Source organism: Betta splendens, chromosome 4 (assembly GCF_900634795.4).
Source record: "Betta splendens chromosome 4, fBetSpl5.4, whole genome shotgun sequence".
In the NCBI taxonomy this organism is placed as follows: Eukaryota; Metazoa; Chordata; class Actinopteri; order Anabantiformes; family Osphronemidae; genus Betta; species Betta splendens.
In genome coordinates this window covers 6730440-6747824 of record NC_040884.2, presented here as the reverse complement: position 1 = coordinate 6747824, position 17385 = coordinate 6730440, and the positions used below count along the sequence as shown (strand labels likewise).

General features: G+C 42.9%; 3 protein-coding genes across 4 annotated transcripts; 2 read left to right on the top strand and 1 right to left on the bottom strand.

Annotated features, from left to right (window-relative positions):
• Positions 1–2578: 2578 nt before the first annotated feature.
• Positions 2579–8103, bottom strand: LOC114853057 (serine/threonine-protein kinase NIM1). 2 transcript variants are annotated; one of them, XM_029145946.2, is made up of 4 exons: positions 8041–8103; positions 5420–5722; positions 4903–5171; positions 2579–4016 (listed from the first exon to the last, which is right to left on the bottom strand). In XM_029145946.2, the coding sequence occupies exons 1-4, from the start codon at positions 8075–8077 to the stop codon at positions 3264–3266; spliced, it is 1362 nt and encodes a 453-aa protein (XP_029001779.2). In that variant the 5' UTR covers positions 8078–8103; the 3' UTR covers positions 2579–3263. The 2 variants fall into 2 exon arrangements, with proteins under 2 accessions (XP_029001779.2, XP_040926135.1); XM_041070201.2 differs by lacking the exon at positions 8041–8103 and adding an exon at positions 7247–7755.
• A 119-nt stretch (positions 8104–8222) lies between these two features.
• Positions 8223–9700, top strand: pole4 (polymerase (DNA-directed), epsilon 4, accessory subunit). The gene is made up of 4 exons (XM_029149452.3): positions 8223–8611; positions 8921–9005; positions 9245–9286; positions 9371–9700. The coding sequence occupies exons 1-4, from the start codon at positions 8363–8365 to the stop codon at positions 9382–9384; spliced, it is 390 nt and encodes a 129-aa protein (XP_029005285.1). The 5' UTR covers positions 8223–8362; the 3' UTR covers positions 9385–9700.
• Positions 9701–13103: 3403 nt separating this feature from the next.
• Positions 13104–16941, top strand: ccl44 (chemokine (C-C motif) ligand 44). The gene is made up of 5 exons (XM_029148007.3): positions 13104–13259; positions 14793–14922; positions 15427–15559; positions 15782–15858; positions 15939–16941. Exons 1-4 carry the CDS (start codon positions 13196–13198, stop codon positions 15818–15820), a joined length of 366 nt encoding a protein of 121 aa, XP_029003840.1. The 5' UTR covers positions 13104–13195; the 3' UTR covers positions 15821–15858; positions 15939–16941.
• Positions 16942–17385: the final 444 nt, after the last annotated feature.

The window sequence follows — 17385 nt, the reverse complement described above, 5'->3', positions numbered from 1 at the left end:
AAAAGCAGGCTAATTCACTCAGAAAGCTGTTTTTGTGGATACCAATGGAACAAAGAGGCTCAGATTTAAATTTGGCATCGGCGTGAGTGGGTAATTGACTACACAGTCCATCTGTCAACACTTTCAAACAGGGCTTGGCAGCTCGCTCAGACGAGCTGGTTCTCATTGTTCTGAGATAATGTTGATGGCGAAGCACTAAGACGAAAGTCACACATCTGCCAGACTCTCACTGCTCCACGTCCGCTCTAATGTAGGTGGATTGAAGGCTGACGGGGGGTCTTTCAGTGCGTCTTGAAGCGACTGGAGCCACCGACGGCGTTCACTTCGGCTGGTGAGGTCGACAGGGAGGTGATTCAGTCTCTGTGCAAGCAACAGGTGACAGGATCCACAGCGAGGGTTTAGTACTGTGATGCACTGAACCTTGTTCTTTATGGGACAACGGACAGAACCCGGGGGTTCTGGAGGCATGTGTTCTTCCTGGTAATCTCAGAAGTCTCAGAAGGACTGTAGCTTGGACTTCATTATTCATCCTGCTCATCAGCGTGAGTAGGATGGATGTACAGTATTGTGAAATTCAAACACGGGGCCCGGGGGCTGAACTATGCACCATTTAGATCGTAATGTTCCTGGGTCGGCTCCAAACTTCAACTCTCCCCACATCCCCTGTTTATTTCCCAGCTACAGTACATACAATGAAATAAGAGGCGAAAAGGATGAGGCTTAAACTCAAGATAACACAGTAATCTGTTCAGTGCTAATTTCATTACCGGGACAAAATTTACTTTAAATTTCTTCCAGCTGTGACCATCTGCTTTGTTTTGTGTGTGGCATCGAGGGCGTTTAAGTCTAAAAAATCCATCAGGCCCTTTTGACTATTGTTTATGTTGCACTGTTTCCAGCACAACATTTAATTGCTCAAAACAAGACTTTGGGGTGATTTTAACAAAATAGACCATGTTTTGTTTGATTCACACACAAAAGGAAAGAAAAGAGGCATTTCCAGAATGAAAACTTGGAAAACAGAACATTTTGTATTGTTCAAACTTTGAGAACATGTTTCCAAATGATCACAGTCCAGCAGGTTTTTAGACGCTGATGTGTTTAGATCAGACAGTAAGTGGGTGGAAGCGAAGGCAGAGCTTCAGTTCAGCCGCTGCCGTATAGCGTTCCGCTAATCAGCATCTGAGCTTGGGCGACTGGATCCGCTCTGCAGCCGACGTGCTCCAGATCAAAGGTTTGTGTTTGGAGACAGGTGTTGGGCTGCAGGACTCCTTCGTATGCACCATGTTGGCCGGTGAATAATGACCCAGTTAATGTGGAAAAGTAATAACGTGCAACGGTTAAATGAAGCCCTGCGGCAGCTCTCGCCTCTCGCCTCTGATTCAGTTAGTAAATGTCTTCTTTTACAAGACTCTCGTATCGAGACTTCACCTGCAGATGCTGAGCCCCATGCCGAGAAACCCACGTTCGAACATGTGTAACGTACGCAAGCGCCTCCGCCTCCAGCTGCTTCAGGACATCCAAGCTTTGATTTGCACAGAACCTGGGTTGGCTCCACCACTCTTACTGTGTGAGCCCAGTAATCCACCCGTGCTGGGATTCCAGGAGCAAACAGGGAGCAAACAGGGCCCTTCTAGAGTCTGCACTAAAAGGCCGGACTCCCAACTCTCACACGCCCGTGTGATCTGTGCTTCTATGAACTCACCGGCTTTGTTTCATCCAGAGCTCAAGGCTGTTGTTTCGCTGCCAAGTGCAATCACAAACGATTGCAGACTCACGGCTGAGATGTTGGTTTATCCTGAAAAGCCCCAGAGGGTAAAGAAAAGGTAAAAGCTGAGGACAGGGTTCATGTGAAAAGTGACAAAAGAACAAAATAGATACAGTGAAATTCTTGGCTTTTAAATGAAGTCATCACATTATACTGTAATTAGTATCAGGCAGTCTGAGATGATGCATCAGATGACGTATTATGGTATATTGTCATATTCATATTTATTATCATCATTTTTCATTGTGGTAAAATTGTTATCTTTGCATTATCGTTTGTTTTCTTATCTTGCATCTATCCCTCTTACGTAAAGCTGTCTGGAACCTTCTCCGGCTTTTAAAAGCTACTTCCTGTCCCTCAGAGCATCAATTGTCTTCATTCATTCACTGGTCGATCCTGCAGTTAAAATATTGCTCAAGTGGAAATAATAGCGCAGCTTTTTCACACACTCATATTGAGCAAGAACAGGTTTCCTAAATAAACAGCAAGTCAAGACGCCTCCCCTGATAAGCGCTCACTGCGCATGCATTCTTGTGGGAACAGGCTGCTGGTTGGGGGGGTTCAGCGCTTTATTGCAGAAGTTTATCTTTGTGCCAATGACTGATGAGAAGCAGGTAGGTGTGAGCCCATCTTGGAAGAGGTGGCGCTGAATGGCGAGGTGACGGTAACAGGTCTGGAGTGACGGCTGGCTCGCGGAGACTGTTGCACCCTCCAGGAGTCAAATGAAGTGAAACCAAGAAAAAGCCTCCACATCACGGACCACTATCACAAATCCACAGAACAAACGTCCCACGAGTTGTTGCGCAGAAATACTGAAATATCATTTTATTAAAACTGGTGAATCATTTGCTGCTCAATTAATACATATTGCTAAGATTTTTGATGAACAGTAGCATAAAGTTCAGTATCAAAAAAGCCTAAAACACAAGTTAACAGGGAGCTGATCACTTCACATTAACGAGAGGAGATCACAGTACAATTGTGCAAAATAAACTGTGTAGACGTCTATGCCTGATTTTGGTCATGCTCAATAAATGTTATAACGTTTTAAATAAACATTGTCATTAAATGAAGGCATTTTGATCTTTTGTGTTTCAAACACACAAAAACAGCAACGAGACAGTAGTTGGCCAGATGTTCTGGCCTCGTGTGGCTCTGAGTGCTTTCCTCTTTCTTCCACGTACGCTGAGCTCCGTCTGAACCAGCGCCTTCTGTCCGCTCAGCAGGACTTTGTGAGCTGCTTGTTGGTTTATTGTTAGGCAGGATGCACGGCCTGTACCCTGCGATCACGCTACGTATCATCTGTGGGACAGTAGAACCGCCCACCCTGACCTCAGCCTCCATGTGTTCGCCATTTCAGTTGCACAACGTGCTTCCAGTTCTTTGTTTAGGCAACATGTCGCCTCACAGAGCAAGAGAAGTTAAAACGTCTTGTGGGAGTGAAAGATAAAAGGGCAAATGTGTGTTTAGCCACAACTGAAGCAGTCATGGCTCGTTAGAGAACCACGCACACAGCAGAGGGATGGTGCTTCTCCAACGACGCCGTGGACCACCTCCTGGGGCTCTGGTACTGGTCGGGGTGGTGTGCTGAGTAGCCCACAGCCTCTACAGACCTCCTCTTCTGGACCTGATGGAGGAGGATCCTGTAGGTCCCTGTCAACGGGCTCCTGCTGTCCAGACAGGGGTTGTTCTGCAAATGAACCGTCACGATGCCAAAGTCTGAGAGCAGACTCTTCACTTCCTCCTCCTCCACGCACAGAGGCCGGCCGGGCTGGGCGAAGTGCGCCGGGCACAGGGGCAGCGGCGCGTACGCCCCCGGGTACTGGATCCCCTGCAGCCAAGCACTGCTTGTGACCTGCGTGAGGGAGGAGCGATCCGCAGGCACGGGACGCAGCATGCCCTTGATGACAGACTGGCATGGATCAGGCACATAGGGGGGGATGCTGTAAGCGCCCTGCAGGATGCAGCGCTTCAGCCGCCCCATGTTGTCCCCAAAGAACGGCATCGTGGCTGTCACCATGAAGTACAAGAGGATGCCCAGGGCCCAAATATCTGAGTAGTGTCCCACATAACCTTTGACCTTGAACAGTTCAGGGGCCGCATAAGGTGGAGAGCCACAGAAATTAGTGAGGAGCTCGTGGGGGCTGCTCTGGGTGCTGAAGCCAAAGTCCCCGACCTTGATGCAGTAGCTGGTGGTGTAGAAAATGTTTTCGGCCTTAAGGTCTCTGTGGACGATGTTGTTGTCGTGCTGAAAGCAAAAGAAAATCACTAGGGGTGACAATTATATTACACTCTACTTAAATATACACTACTACTCTAAAAATATTATATGTATACAGTAATATTTGCAGTTGCATGTCATATTCAAATGTATGTTAGTAATGTTGAATCAAAATACACTACACTTAAAAGATGTTAACAGGGTTTGAGCAGCCTGTTTTCCTCTTTAAGCTGACTTGTTAGTCTAAATGTTTACCGCTAATAGCAAAGGTTAGAAAAACTGGGACACACAAAGGAGCTAAAAAGATATTAATCATGAGTTTAATGACGTCGTGTGTCTTGAGTTTTGAAAACTTGCTGCCGATTCTCTATACCTGTAATTAGGGAGGGTTAAAAGCACTTTCACGCCCACGTTTGCAGTATCATCACTTTGACTGTTTTTAATGACTTTCATCTGGTTCCACTATGAGAAATTGAGTGAAATTGAGTCAAATGAGTGCAAAAGTGAGTTGTTTGGAGTGTTCGTCTGTGTAAATCTATTTGTCTAAACCTGTAAACAGCTGGCGTATATAAACACGTTTCAGGTGGTCTGCGATTTTATGCGCTTTTCATGTAATCACAGTGTTTCTGGCCTGAGTCACTCAGTCTCATTAGATTAAAATCACACTCTCTGTTTGTCCATTCACTTTCTTTGCCTGTGGTCAAACTACAGCCAAGCAATAGCCCAAAACTACTTTTATAGAACACAACCTTCCCTAAAAGTTTTATGTCAAACATGTGTTGCCCTAACGAAAGCGAAACTTTAAACCCCAGCTCTGACTCTAAGGAGTATGTGTAAAACACATGCGTGGGGCTCAAACTGAACACGGAGTCCAGTTCGGCTGATTCTAATCAAGACTGACACGGCGGCTCACCATGTGTTTCACAGCAGAGAGGACTTGTGCAAACACCAGCTTGGTCTCCAGGTCGTTGAGCTTCCCCCTGCTGGTGATCCGGGAGAACAGGTCCCCGCCGCTGCCGTACTCCATCACCAGATACAGCCGCCTGCTGGTCTCCATCACCTCGTAGAGACGCACCACGTTGGGGTGGCACAGCTTCTCCATGCAGCTGATCTCAGAGGACGTCAGAGGCTGGCTCTTCTTATCCAGACGCAGCTTGTCCATGACTTTGACGGCGACTCTCTCTGAGACAGACGGAAAAGGGAAAAATATTACAATAACTGACCGAAATGCCTTCTGATCTAATTTAATTGGAAGATTGGTGCAGCATTATACTAAGGTACGACAAAAATGTGAATAAGGATCAAGCACCCTGCAGCAAAGACCAGTGCAGAGCTGAGGAAAGCTCAGTGATCACCAGAGAGGTTTATTCAAGGGATCAGTTGATGAGCATCCTTCAGCAGCTTTACCCTGGAGGTCGGTGTGTGCTGACCTTTAGTCAGGACGTGCACGCCCAGCTTCACCGTGGAGAAGTTGCCCTGGCCGATCTCCCCGCGCAGCTCGTAGAAGCCGACCCGGCGCCCCAGCATCAGGTCGCTGACGATCTTCTGGTTGTGGGCCATGTCGTACACGGCCCTCTCGAACGGCGACTGCCTCATTCGCTCGGCCTCCGTCACCTGCGGGACAGCGCGCGCGGCAGCGGAGGCCGGAGGCCTCGCGGGCTTTTCCCCCGACGGAGGCTCGTCCTGGGCTTTCCTGCTCGCTCTCGGCTTCGGCCACAGCTGCGTCTTCATGCCTTCAAAGGAGACGTCAGAGACAAGGCCTTAAAATACTGATCAATGTGCTCCGTCAGTCAGAGAGTTACTTATAGCACAGTGTTAATGAGCTTGACCTCCTTGTTAGCTCATTTTGTTCTCTGTAAGGCAAATTGTCCGGCCTCTTTCAAGCCTATCTTTAGCCTGTACCATCCTTTATAAATAGTCCCATTAAGTGGAAGCAAATTTCATTTGCAAACAGACATGGGTTTTTACTTTTTCAGTCACGTGCATATGAATAGGTGGAAATTTAGTCTGTTGAAAATCTCAGTTTTGTAATTATTTGCCATTATTAGACACAGCTCAGGCTCCGCTGTGGCATCAGCGTACTGACTAGTCGATTCAGTGCATGCGCCTACGTTTAATCATTAACAAAAGCAGGATGTCTCTGTGGTTCCTGTTTTTTCTCTCGTTATGGGAAAACAGATCTATTCTTTGGGTCCAGCTCTCTGGACTCAGCACATTTCTTTTAATGAGTAGCCAAAGCATTTGTACAAGTATCTGAAACAGGATGGTGTCTTACGACTTTCTGGTCCACCCGATGCCCTGTTTTGTTTCAGAAAAATATTAGGTGCCAGCGTTACACAATGAGCAAGCATGGAATACAAACAATAGGCATGAGACAGCAGGGTCAAAGGTCAAACTGTTCCCTCTGCTGAACCCTATGTGCATAACCCCTCAAAACAGTCCATGTGGAACCGAGGTAACAACCGACAAGTCAAATAAAGAAGTACAGTGAACATAAATAAACGATTAAGTTACAAATTTAATTCATTAAATTGTACATCCCGCTTAATACTGTGAGCTAAATTTAGCCATTGGAAGGCTCAGGTCTATCTGTGGACAGGATTACTTGCTTTCCTGAGATCCAGTATTAGCGGCTTTTAGTTGCAGTCAGCTTTTTACACTGTGGTACATTGTTCAGGCTCTGCCTAAACAGTCACACATCTATAAAAACAAGATACCTTGTTGTTGTGCAACAACAAACTCTCAGGACTGAATTTACCATGAAGGCACGAGATTAAACCCAACAATGAACTTAGTCACTGAAATTAACAGACATCAATCTATCTACACTGATTAATTTTTTATATATGTGCTACTGGTGGTTGCTGCAGATTTCTATATTCATATGTTTAATCTGTATAACAAATAAGGATGAACAGTTCTTACTAGATTTGATTTCATTGTTAATGCAGCTACCCAGGAACCAGACAATATAAAGGTAAAATGGGCAAAAGATCCCACATCCTAGCAAAGTCCAACCACAACAGCTAGACTGGAATATAGTGGTTTAATTGCTGATTAACAAATTTTACTAACAAACAAAGTTTACTAACAGATTAAGGTGGTTTAGTTATCTGTTACTAGTAAAATAAATGTAACAAATTATTTTACTAATATTATTATTTTACTAGGATTATTTTTCTACCTTTCCCCCTACGTTCCAGCTACAAAACTGCATATGTGTTTTTAAACAAAGAATATAAAGCAGAGGATTTTACCTGGGAGCTGCGGGTCCTTCATATCCTTCCCTCACTGTGTAACACCTGACTGTCGAAACATGTGAATGAAGGTTCAGTGGACTAAAGCAGTCCTCACAATCCTATTAACGCAGTGTATTAGTTGACTGCCCATTAAGCCCTGACATAGATTGAAGATGGTGCTGTGTATATTAAAAATAAACACAACACACCACAAATGATTATTCTACTGATGAAAGGACGAGGCTATTTTATAAATTTAGATGTAAATATTAAGTTTAAATTACAAGCATTTACTGATATTCAACTTCTTATCTGTTTTTTTTTTATTGGCAGCCAAGCAAACGTATCAAAGGTTCAGTGGTATTTTTTAGAATATTTTTGACTGACACATGCCTATAATTTTAAATATATATGTATATATTTATATTTATATGTATATGTGTGTATTTAAAGTTATTTAATGAAAATGTTAACAAATGTCTGTGAAAGGATTTAACAGGGCTCTGATGAACTAGAGCAATAGGCAGACACAGTGCTCTGTGTCTTAGCATTAGCATTAGCTTAGTTTAACATTAGCATAAGGTATCGGAGACCAGCGAGGATGCTGCTGCTGCTGCTGCTGCGCCGCTCATCATTACGCACACACCGGCGTTACAGCTTGATTCCAACGCCCCCCAGTGGACAAGAACCTAGTTGTAGTTCTTATCTGTATTTTGTTTATATAAAATGTGCTAAAAGAAATTCTAAAGTTAAAGTGGGAACACACAATTTACGAGTATTGTTTTCATTTTAATATGTAAAATTACCATTACCTTTAATGACCAGCGTCACCATTCTGTCATCTGTCATTAGCAAGCAAAGCTGCTATCTTATTTGATGGACATTACTTTTAGCCAATACCCACCCTCTTTAGCGTAAACTGTCCAATCACGAATAATTATTAATTGGCGGGAGAGGAATAGGCGGGGCATCGAGGATCCTGGCTGGCGAATTGGAGCACGGCACTAACGGAACGACCGGAAGCACATGCTGGCGCCGCGCTGCAGCTAATGTTGTCGTCTGTGACATGTAGACAGAGAGGCGGGTTCGGTTTGGGGTTTTATATTTAAATACGGTTTGTAAAAATATCTAAGAATGGCAGCTACGGTTGTAACGGCTGCTGTCCCCACGGAGCACGACTCTGACCGGTGTGGAAGCGAGGAGGAGAACCGCGGTGCCGAGGCGGCGGAGGAGAGCCGCCAGCAGCAGACAGGCCCGGCGGCCGCCGCGACCCACAACCGCCTGTCCAAGCTGCCGCTGGCCCGCATCAAGGCGCTGATGAAGAGCGACCCCGACGTGTCGCTCGCCAGCCAGGAGTCTGTGTTCATCATCGCCAAAGCCACGGTAAGAGACAAGAAAACAGCAGGTCAAATTCGCAGGTTTTAGATCACAGTCAATAAAACAATACCATCCAATAATTCCATCAGTAATCATTATTTCATTAACTGTTTGACCATCCACCATGTAAATGATGTACTGCACAGACATCATCATCATCATCATCATCATCATCTTTTTAGTGGTCACCAGAGGATATTTGTTTACAGGTTTTCCTTCTCCTAATCTGATCCTATGATGTCATGGGCCGGACATTTAAATGAAGTTCGTTTGGACTTATTAATTACAGCATACTAAAGCTTTATTTCCCTCCAGGAGTTGTTTGTGGAGATGATTGCCAAAGATGCCCTTGTGTACGCCCAACAAGGGAAGAGGAAAACATTGCAAAGAAAGGATCTGGGTAAGTGCTGCATAGGAAATGACTTCACTGTGAGAAACTACTGCAGACTGACTACTCAACAATGGGTTAAATCGAGTGACTCAGAGCTGGACAATATGTGACTCACACTTGGTCCTGTGTTGGCTACTGTAAAGGAGTTTCGTTGTCTTGCATCTATAGATACTTAGTTTGTTCTCCCATATCTCCTGTCGCCATCTGTCTGAATTAAACCACATCTCTATGTTCTTTTGCCACCTCAGACAATGCAATAGAGGCCATAGACGAGTTTGCATTTCTTGAAGGTAGGTCACAGGATAATTATCATCCTCACCACATGGTTGTGTACATGATTGAGCTGATTTACTGTCATTCTCCTTTACTTTCAGGCACACTGGATTAAAGACAAGAATGAAGAACTTTGAATGTTTGCAAGCAGCCAAATGTTCTGTCACAGACACAGTTTATTGTGGAAAAACCTCTTTGGTATTTAAATATTCAAACTCTCATACTGGACATTTATAAATGCTTTTCTACAATGTGCCATTACAAATTTTCGTACCTGTTTTAATGTGTACATTTTTGTAAATATTTGTTAACTATTACTGTACATTGGAATAAATTTAATGGTTTTAAACAGCCATATTGTGTCAGTATTAAATTAAAAATAACTTCACACTTTCTCTCCAAGTAAAAGATTAAACATCTAGAACTGACAACTGGCTACTCCTGCTCTTTGTTTCTTTCTCATATTATTATTTATTAACAGTTGTATGTAGTAGACATAAACTTAATTAAGATTAAACCACAGCCACTATGATAACCTACAAGCAAAGTGACATGTATCTAAATTCAAATTAATTCAGTGTTATTTATAACAAAAGTTATCCATCCTACCACTTAATCAAATGCCTAAATGATGGAGTATTACTGAGATGTGTGTCTTTTTGCCAGGTCCTACCTATGTTTTGTTTGAGTGGCTGTGAAGAGGTGGTGGTTCCAGAGTTCTAAAGAGAGCTCCTTTGAGAATCACCTGTGCTCCTTTTTTGTGTTCTGACGTCTTTGAATAATGTCATTCACATTCTAATTTGTCCGTTCTTAATTTTATAGAAAACGTCTTTTTTTTCTATTTATACAAAAGTTTGCTTGATCTCAAGAATTAACTTATCACATTTAGGTGTCAAAGGTCTCAGTAACTCACCACAATCATCTAGACTCAGCCTAATTTAGAATATGTATTGAATTCATAAACACTGCGTCCACGAGGTTGAAATATAATCCATTCAATATGTTTTCATGCAGGACATTTTCTTAAATCTAAATTTAAACGGTTCAAGGGAAAAATACCAATTCAGCAAAGTTACTTTTCTCTGGTTACCATGCGTGGTGCCTGAGAGACGGGCCAACACAGCCACTGAAACACAAAAATCTGTATATCAGCACCTCTGATGCAAACTAGGTAACATACCATGTATCTGGTTCTAATCCACACAAAGCTGAGCTGGAATTACTCATTTAATTGGGAACACAATTTTTAAAAAATGAGAAGAATGTGCTTTGCAGTCGGTCTTATTTGTACTACGTTTCATAGAACCGCTGTTTCATACACCTCCCTCTTAGACTGGTTTCAGAGATTAAATAAAGTATTTTACCCCCTGCATCTCATCTCTCGGAAATCCCTTTCAGGAACAGTAAAATCTGTTGGGCTGCATGTGCAGCGCCGCTAACTGAGCCCTCCAACATCTCCAGGAGGCCATACCATTCCTGCATACTGTACATCTCAGGCTCCTCACCCCCTCGAAGAGGAATCACCAGTGAATAGCCCCACTATTCACCGCTGCTTTTATTCCTGATTTCCCACATTTGTGAGTCTGCACACCTTGACAGGAGATATTTTAATCACAGCAAAGATATGCAGAAAATGCATTCGGCTAACAAGCAGACCTGTGGTCATGTGGGAAGTATGTTTTTGCAGCTGAGATTCCAACCTGATACTTGGGTCAAATTCTTTAACAGTGAACCCCACCCCCAACACATACACGTATATTTTACCCCAGCCTCTCCCATCACTTCATAGGCTGCATATTTTCACATGCAATGTTCCGCTATGTGTGCCCACAAGGGGCATATTGTTGCCCTTTCGTCTGAATATTTCGGAGTCGCTCCATCAGGTGTTACACGAGCCAAAGGATCATTTGTTCAATTTTAGGATCTGTTAAACCACATGTGTCAATTTCATGTAGTAACTGAAATCTACGGCTAAATTCCCCTGTATAGTTTGTGATTCCTTGTTCCAGCACTGCCAAGTTGTTTTTCCTCAACATGTCCAACCATTTTGGCAAATGAACAGAGGTCTATTATTTTAATTTGTCATCTTAATTTATATATACTAATGCATCCTTGGGGACACTTTCACTGGATTATTTATTTGCACCACCCGAGTGTAGCAGAGATTAAAAAAGCTATAAACTAGCACAGCTATAAATGTTTTAAAAGTTAAGGCTTGATCCAGGTAAAAGAAAAAACATCTAGCATTTTTTCATCGTAATCATAATAGTAGTTCAGATCAAACAAGAATCAGCCTATGAAAAAACGGGTCTGAGTTTATGTGGGCTCGTGTCCAATTCAAAATGACAGCAAAGTTAATGAAGGCAACAGTTCAACAAGGAAATCAGTTCAGTGCAAGTTTTACCCAAATGGCTTTTTAATTACCAAATGTTCATTAAGTTGTGTTTAGAGTAAAAACAAATGTTAGGCATGAACTGAGCTCTGGTTGAAATCATCTGATGCTCTGATATCATCAGTCATGTGGCCACAGGTGCTTTGTCCAACCAGAGGTTTGAAGAATGTGAGGAGACCATGTAAAAGCATGTAAGAGACGCAACTGAAGCTAATTATATCATTTGTGGACGAAGTAAGTGTGTGCAATTGTGGACACCTAAACAAAATCTCAAATTATAATGAATTATAAAAGGTTTAGTTACTCATTATTGAACTGTCAGATGTTTGCTAACATTTGCTCATCTGCTAATCAGGTCCATGATAATTGTTTTTACATTACTCATTTGTATTTGGCCTGTTTGTTTTCTCACCACATGGTTGGTTTAGATTAAGCCTGTTTCCTACATCAGTTTCTCTGGTTTCACTTTGTATAATCAGGTCCTGTTGTCCTGCTGTTTGTTCTCAAAGCCTCTCTGTAGATACTGATGCTTGACTCCCAGAATAGAGCCTCCAGCTTATTCTTGTGGTGTTGAGTAGTGGAAACAAAGAAACACACAAAACAATTTTTTATTCTGATTCATAGGCAAACAGGGTTGGGCCACAAGAACATCTTAAGACGAGAGTTTTCAAACATCTGACTTACGTTAATGGACTCATATGCAACAATTTGGTGGTTCACTGGTAAACCTATACATACAAAACAAAGGAACTAATCAGATATCTGTGGATTTATATTGCCAGTAAATTCTGTAAATTAGAACACTGATCACAAAGGCCAAGCAAAAAATAAACAATTTATCGTGGTATATTTAATACACACAGTACATGGCATGTGGTAAAATTAGCATAGAGTAAACTAGCATAGAGTAAACTGTTACCAACGCAGGGTGGAAACATTTCCACTAACTGGTACTGATGCAGGCAAAAATGCTAAAACAACAAAAGGTTAAGTGCAGATCCTTGTGGAACCCCACATTAAAAGTGAGGAAATAAAGAGGGAGCACATCCTGCAACAAATATAATCGAGCAATATAATAGATGCTCATTATACAGATACATGTCAGATTAATTAGTGATTCTAAGACAATTACTTATATTAAGTTATATTAGAAGTCTGATAATGACTAAAGTAGAATTCCTATCATGATTTGTTTTGCCTATTGAATCTGCTCTGGTCTGGACAGCAGAAATGAGGAATAAAGATGAGGCTCGGTGCCCTGGATCAGGAGACAAGAAGCGAGTTGAGTGAGAAGCAATGGTTTTGAAAGATAAACAGAAAGTAACACGTGAGAATGACTGAAACTGGATAAACAGAGGGTGGGAGGGAAAGATGGCCAAACCGAAAAGGAGAGGTGGTGGAAGTGAGTGAGTGAGAGATGGGCAGGGAGGAATAAAGAGAGGGAGGGAATGATATAAGAGAGGCAGCCACACAGGGAGAGGTGACAGAGTAGATTATCCTCCTCTCTGCGCCTCTCCTCTCTGCTCGCCTCATCATGTCCATGCTGCAGATGTTGACTGTCATCTCTCTGATTCTTATCCTGCTGGCATCTGTGGAAGGTAGGGCACAACCATCCTGACTATGTGTGTGTGCGTGGGTAAAAGTGTGTGTGTGTGTGTGTGTGTGTGTGTGTGTGTGTGTGTGTGTGTGTGTGTGTGTGTGTGTGTGTGTGTGTGCGCGTCGCATGGCTCGTATGCAGCGTGCAGGTAAACACTGTAGCAAAGAGAGTGATGGCGAATACAAAAAAGGAGAGAAGAGGGAACGAGGGACGGGAGCAGCAGCAGCAAGGACAGCAGGGAGGAAAGCATGGCTGTAAGCAGAGGGGACGAGCACGGGAGGCTCGGAAGACACACACACACACACACACACACACACACACTCCTCAAAGAAAGCATCGTTGGAGCTCATTATGTGCGACGCTGTCGCCTTGTCATGTCTTTGAAATGTTGTGAAAGTGCGGCTGTGAGCCTGAGGAGGGATCCTTCATCATCTGTGGCTTAACAAAGCAGCACTGTCCTATTTAGCAGCTCCTATCGCTCCTGCTGCTTCACATCACACTTTAATTTGTTTATATAATTGCTTCGGATGGAAAGGCACCACGGCACACCCTCCACACAAACACACGCCTCCCCTGTTCTCGCACTTTGTCTCCTTCTCCCTCTCCATCCCAGTAGCATGGTACAGTAGTATGTTTTGCAGCACAACGTGATGCCGCTGTGCTGTGATATTGTGCCTCCGTATGGGAGTTTGTGTACCAACAGGCATGTGCACAACAAAGGTTGTGTTTTTCAGTGTAGTTTGGTAATAAAATGCTAAATGGGAATTTGAGGGTGTGATTCCTGAAGTAATAACCAAGTAACAGCCCATAATAATAACTGATACATGTAGATTTTGCTAAAGTCTTTGTAAAGGTGCCTGTTCATACTTGTGTTTCATTCACCGAAGGACAGATTAAAATGAAATTCAAAACAAATGTCAAAAAGTACACATTAAAATGTTCCTTGTTGAAAATGCATTTAAGCAAGTATATGCTGTTAAGAGCTAATATTTTTCAAATAAAGGCACAAAAGTCCACTTGTATCAGAAATAATATGAACTAATAACAACAAAGGACTTTTACTATTAAGCAACAGAACAGATTGTGTCAGATTCAGTGAATTTAAATTCTCCGTTTGTGGTTTTTAGACGTTTTCCTCCGGGCTGATTGCTTATTGCTTGCTTGGCCTAGCTACAGACAGTCTGCTGGTTACACTGCAGGTTAGACAAAATGGGCAACTTCCTCAAAACTATATTAGCAACACAGCTTTTATCATTCCTGTAGTAAGTTGGCTGCACCAGATCTGTTTGCAGTGGAAAAGTGGATTTTGAATTTCCTGCTTTCACAGCGAGTTTCTCTCACTCCGCTCCTCTGAAAACCAAACACAAACAGTTCCTAATCTGCCTAAACTAAAAATGCTTGGCTCACGTTTATCAAAGCAGGGGACAGAATCTTTGACCTACAGTTGGCTGCGCAGCATGTTCCCATAATAATACCATGAGCTGCCTCTGTACTTGTGTCTCACCCTGTCAGTGCTCGTCTCCTTCCTGTGCAGGTAATGGTGTACAGATGCAGAGGGACGTCCAGTGCTGCATACTGTACTCGCAGGGCAAGGTGCGTACCAAAGATGTGCTGCGCTTCGAGGTGCAGACGGAGGGGCCCTACTGCAGCATCAATGCCATCATGCAAGTATTTCAGCTATCCACTCCTGGAGCTAAACAGCACGCAGCAATTTGCAGGCACAGAAAATATGCAGGCTGATGGCATTGTCATCTTTCCAGGTCATGTTGTTATGGCAAGGTCCAGAGCTGTAATTGCCATGGAAGTAGGAAAGGAAATATGTGGGAATAACAAGCCCAGTAAAATACCGTCCAACACAACCAAGCCCTGCTGCAGCCAGAGCAGCAGGGCCTAGTTAAGTCTATTCTGCATTGTGAAACAGATTGCTTTCAGTGGGTCAGAGGAATCTGGTGTGGAGGACATGACTTTTTCATGTGGTTTAGTTAACACAAACTGTTCTGTAATTGTTATACAGAAAAGATTTCTTAATTTCAGTGTTTTCCAGCCTCCTTTCTTCAACTTTTGACCACAGTCAGACTTGACATAAGACCTTATTTGGCTTCATATGTAGGCTTCATTGCATGCAAGTCATTTTCTATAGTGTAATTAACATTGTGTTGCATTTACAGCCTTTACACAAAGAAGGCAGTGAAATGCGCAGACCCCAGAGACCGAAAGGTGAAGAGGCTGCTAAGGAAACTCCTGCGGAGACTGAAGAGCAAGTGGGTCTTTCCTCGTGACAACCTTCCCGTCATGTCGGAGGTCAGAGACGAGCTGCTTTACCACAGCGTGACCATTAAAATATCCACTACAGTCTGGCAAACACAGCAACACGTTAAAATGCATCATTAAGTGTAATTCATTGGCCAAAACTAATCTGTTTAGCTTCTACCCCTCATTATTAAATACTCAGAGGACGGTTGTTATTATTTATTTCATGTCATACATGGGATACTAATAGAGGTTTGTTCCTGTGATCGTTAGGACAAGAAAAATAACTGGGCAGTTCTCAGTGTGGAGTGATGGAGCACCTTAAAAAATGGAGGAAAACTCAGTCATAAGTAAGACCCATTCACTATGAATGCAAGCTCAGTGATTTGTGTATAACGTGCATAATTACACATCTCAAATGTCTTTACAGGCCAAGTAAACTTTCAGCGACTCCTTATCTTTACACGGCAGAGCGCACTGACTCTCCAGTCCTCTGCTCTCTCTCTCTCTCTCTCTCTCTCTCTCTCTCTCTCTCTCTCTCTCTCTCTCTCTCTCTCTCTCCTCTCAAACCATGCAGACCTGGGCAGCAATACATATTTAAATGGCTTAGATATTCAAACATGAGCAGTGCTTGAAACTTTCCCAAGCACCCGACTGGAGTGGCGTCAGCAGAGGAGTCTCCACCTGTAAGATACGCTAAATTGATTTTTTTTTTTAATGGCTCATACTGTTATTTGCCCGAGTCTGCCTGAAAGTGTTTTTCCCTCGACAACAATACAACGACTCGTGGCTGATGTGAAGAATCAGTGAATAAGTTGTGATTAAAAATGATGAACAAGCAGTGATATTAATATTGTATATCAACAAGATACTCTATGCTTATTTGTGATTTGTATACCTTCTTTACCTAATGTGTAATGACATTTCACACAATACAGTAGATGGGGTTTTGTCTCTGTGTAAAATATTCAGGAACATATCTCAAATATTGATTTGCACGTTGTTCTGCACAATCTAGGTCAGAGGTCATCCTGAATCTGACTGTTAGAGGGGAAAATCCAAAAGGGATCAGAGACGGGATTATAGCTGGATTCGCTTTGTCTCCTAAGAGAGCGACTGTTCTTGGTGTTTTTTCCCTTCGCTATATTGACTGTTTGTAACCATGGCATACAACCTGAGTGAGCCTTCAGGCATCTACTGGGGACATGAGTGTCTGTCTGCAGTTTACATTTGTCTTCTTCACCAGTAGTCTGTTTCTGAACTATGCCAAAGTTATTCCTGATTAAATCCACCACATGGCCAGGCTGTTAAAACATGGAGGGCTCAATTGTGTGTGAAACACACAAGCATTGTATTGTAGAAGAATGCACTGTATGTTAGAATATAGTATCTCAAGTGAAATATTTTATAAAATAATCTAAAATAACTTCAAATGCCTCATGGTGTCGTTTATTTATTGTATGTGTGTATTGAGCATTCAGTCCAATCGCCCTTTGAACGATCAACGGACACATGCATTCGCCTCAGCAATGATTGTCAGTAAACAGAGGCCTGAGAAGACATCAGAGGTGAATAGTCTCATACAGGGGCACAACTCATTTGGACATGAGGCACTAAAGCGTTGCAGGAAGGAGCGGATGATTGGTAATGTACAGTTTCTAAATGAGGTGGTTAATGGCAATGAATTGACTAAGAACATGTGATTAAACCAACTCCATTAACACAGAGATTGCTTGAATGTCTAAGAAAGGCTCCTGAATATTAAAAGATCCTCCCCCTGAACAAAACACAGTGCAAATGCAGCAGCTCCAAAATCGCGGTGCGGTTGGCAGGTTGACGCAGGTGTAGGTGATTGGGATGATTAGTGAAGCTGAGGG

What these genes read in the sequence shown, in the direction of transcription:
- pole4 (XM_029149452.3), top strand. Translation starts at nt 8,363, where the DNA reads ATGGCAGCTACGGTTGTAACGGCTGCTGTCCCCACGGAGCACGACTCT. An exon ending in TCATCATCGCCAAAGCCACG is followed by an intron (nt 8,612 to 8,920) that starts GTAAGAGACAAG and finishes ATTTCCCTCCAG; the next exon opens with GAGTTGTTTGTGGAGATGAT. An exon ending in ATTGCAAAGAAAGGATCTGG is followed by an intron (nt 9,006 to 9,244) that starts GTAAGTGCTGCA and finishes TTGCCACCTCAG; the next exon opens with ACAATGCAATAGAGGCCATA.
- LOC114853057 (XM_029145946.2), bottom strand. Translation starts at nt 8,077, where the DNA reads ATGACAGATGACAGAATGGTGACGCTGGTCATTAAAG. An exon ending in GGTGACGCTGGTCATTAAAG is followed by an intron (nt 5,723 to 8,040) that starts GTAATGGTAATT and finishes TCTCCTTTGAAG; the next exon opens with GCATGAAGACGCAGCTGTGG. An exon ending in TCTCTGCTGTGAAACACATG is followed by an intron (nt 4,017 to 4,902) that starts GTGAGCCGCCGT and finishes TTTTGCTTTCAG; the next exon opens with CACGACAACAACATCGTCCA.
- ccl44 (XM_029148007.3), top strand. Translation starts at nt 13,196, where the DNA reads ATGTCCATGCTGCAGATGTTGACTGTCATCTCTCTGATTCTTATCCTG. An exon ending in CCTGCTGGCATCTGTGGAAG is followed by an intron (nt 13,260 to 14,792) that starts GTAGGGCACAAC and finishes CTTCCTGTGCAG; the next exon opens with GTAATGGTGTACAGATGCAG. An exon ending in ACCTTCCCGTCATGTCGGAG is followed by an intron (nt 15,560 to 15,781) that starts GTCAGAGACGAG and finishes TGTGATCGTTAG; the next exon opens with GACAAGAAAAATAACTGGGC.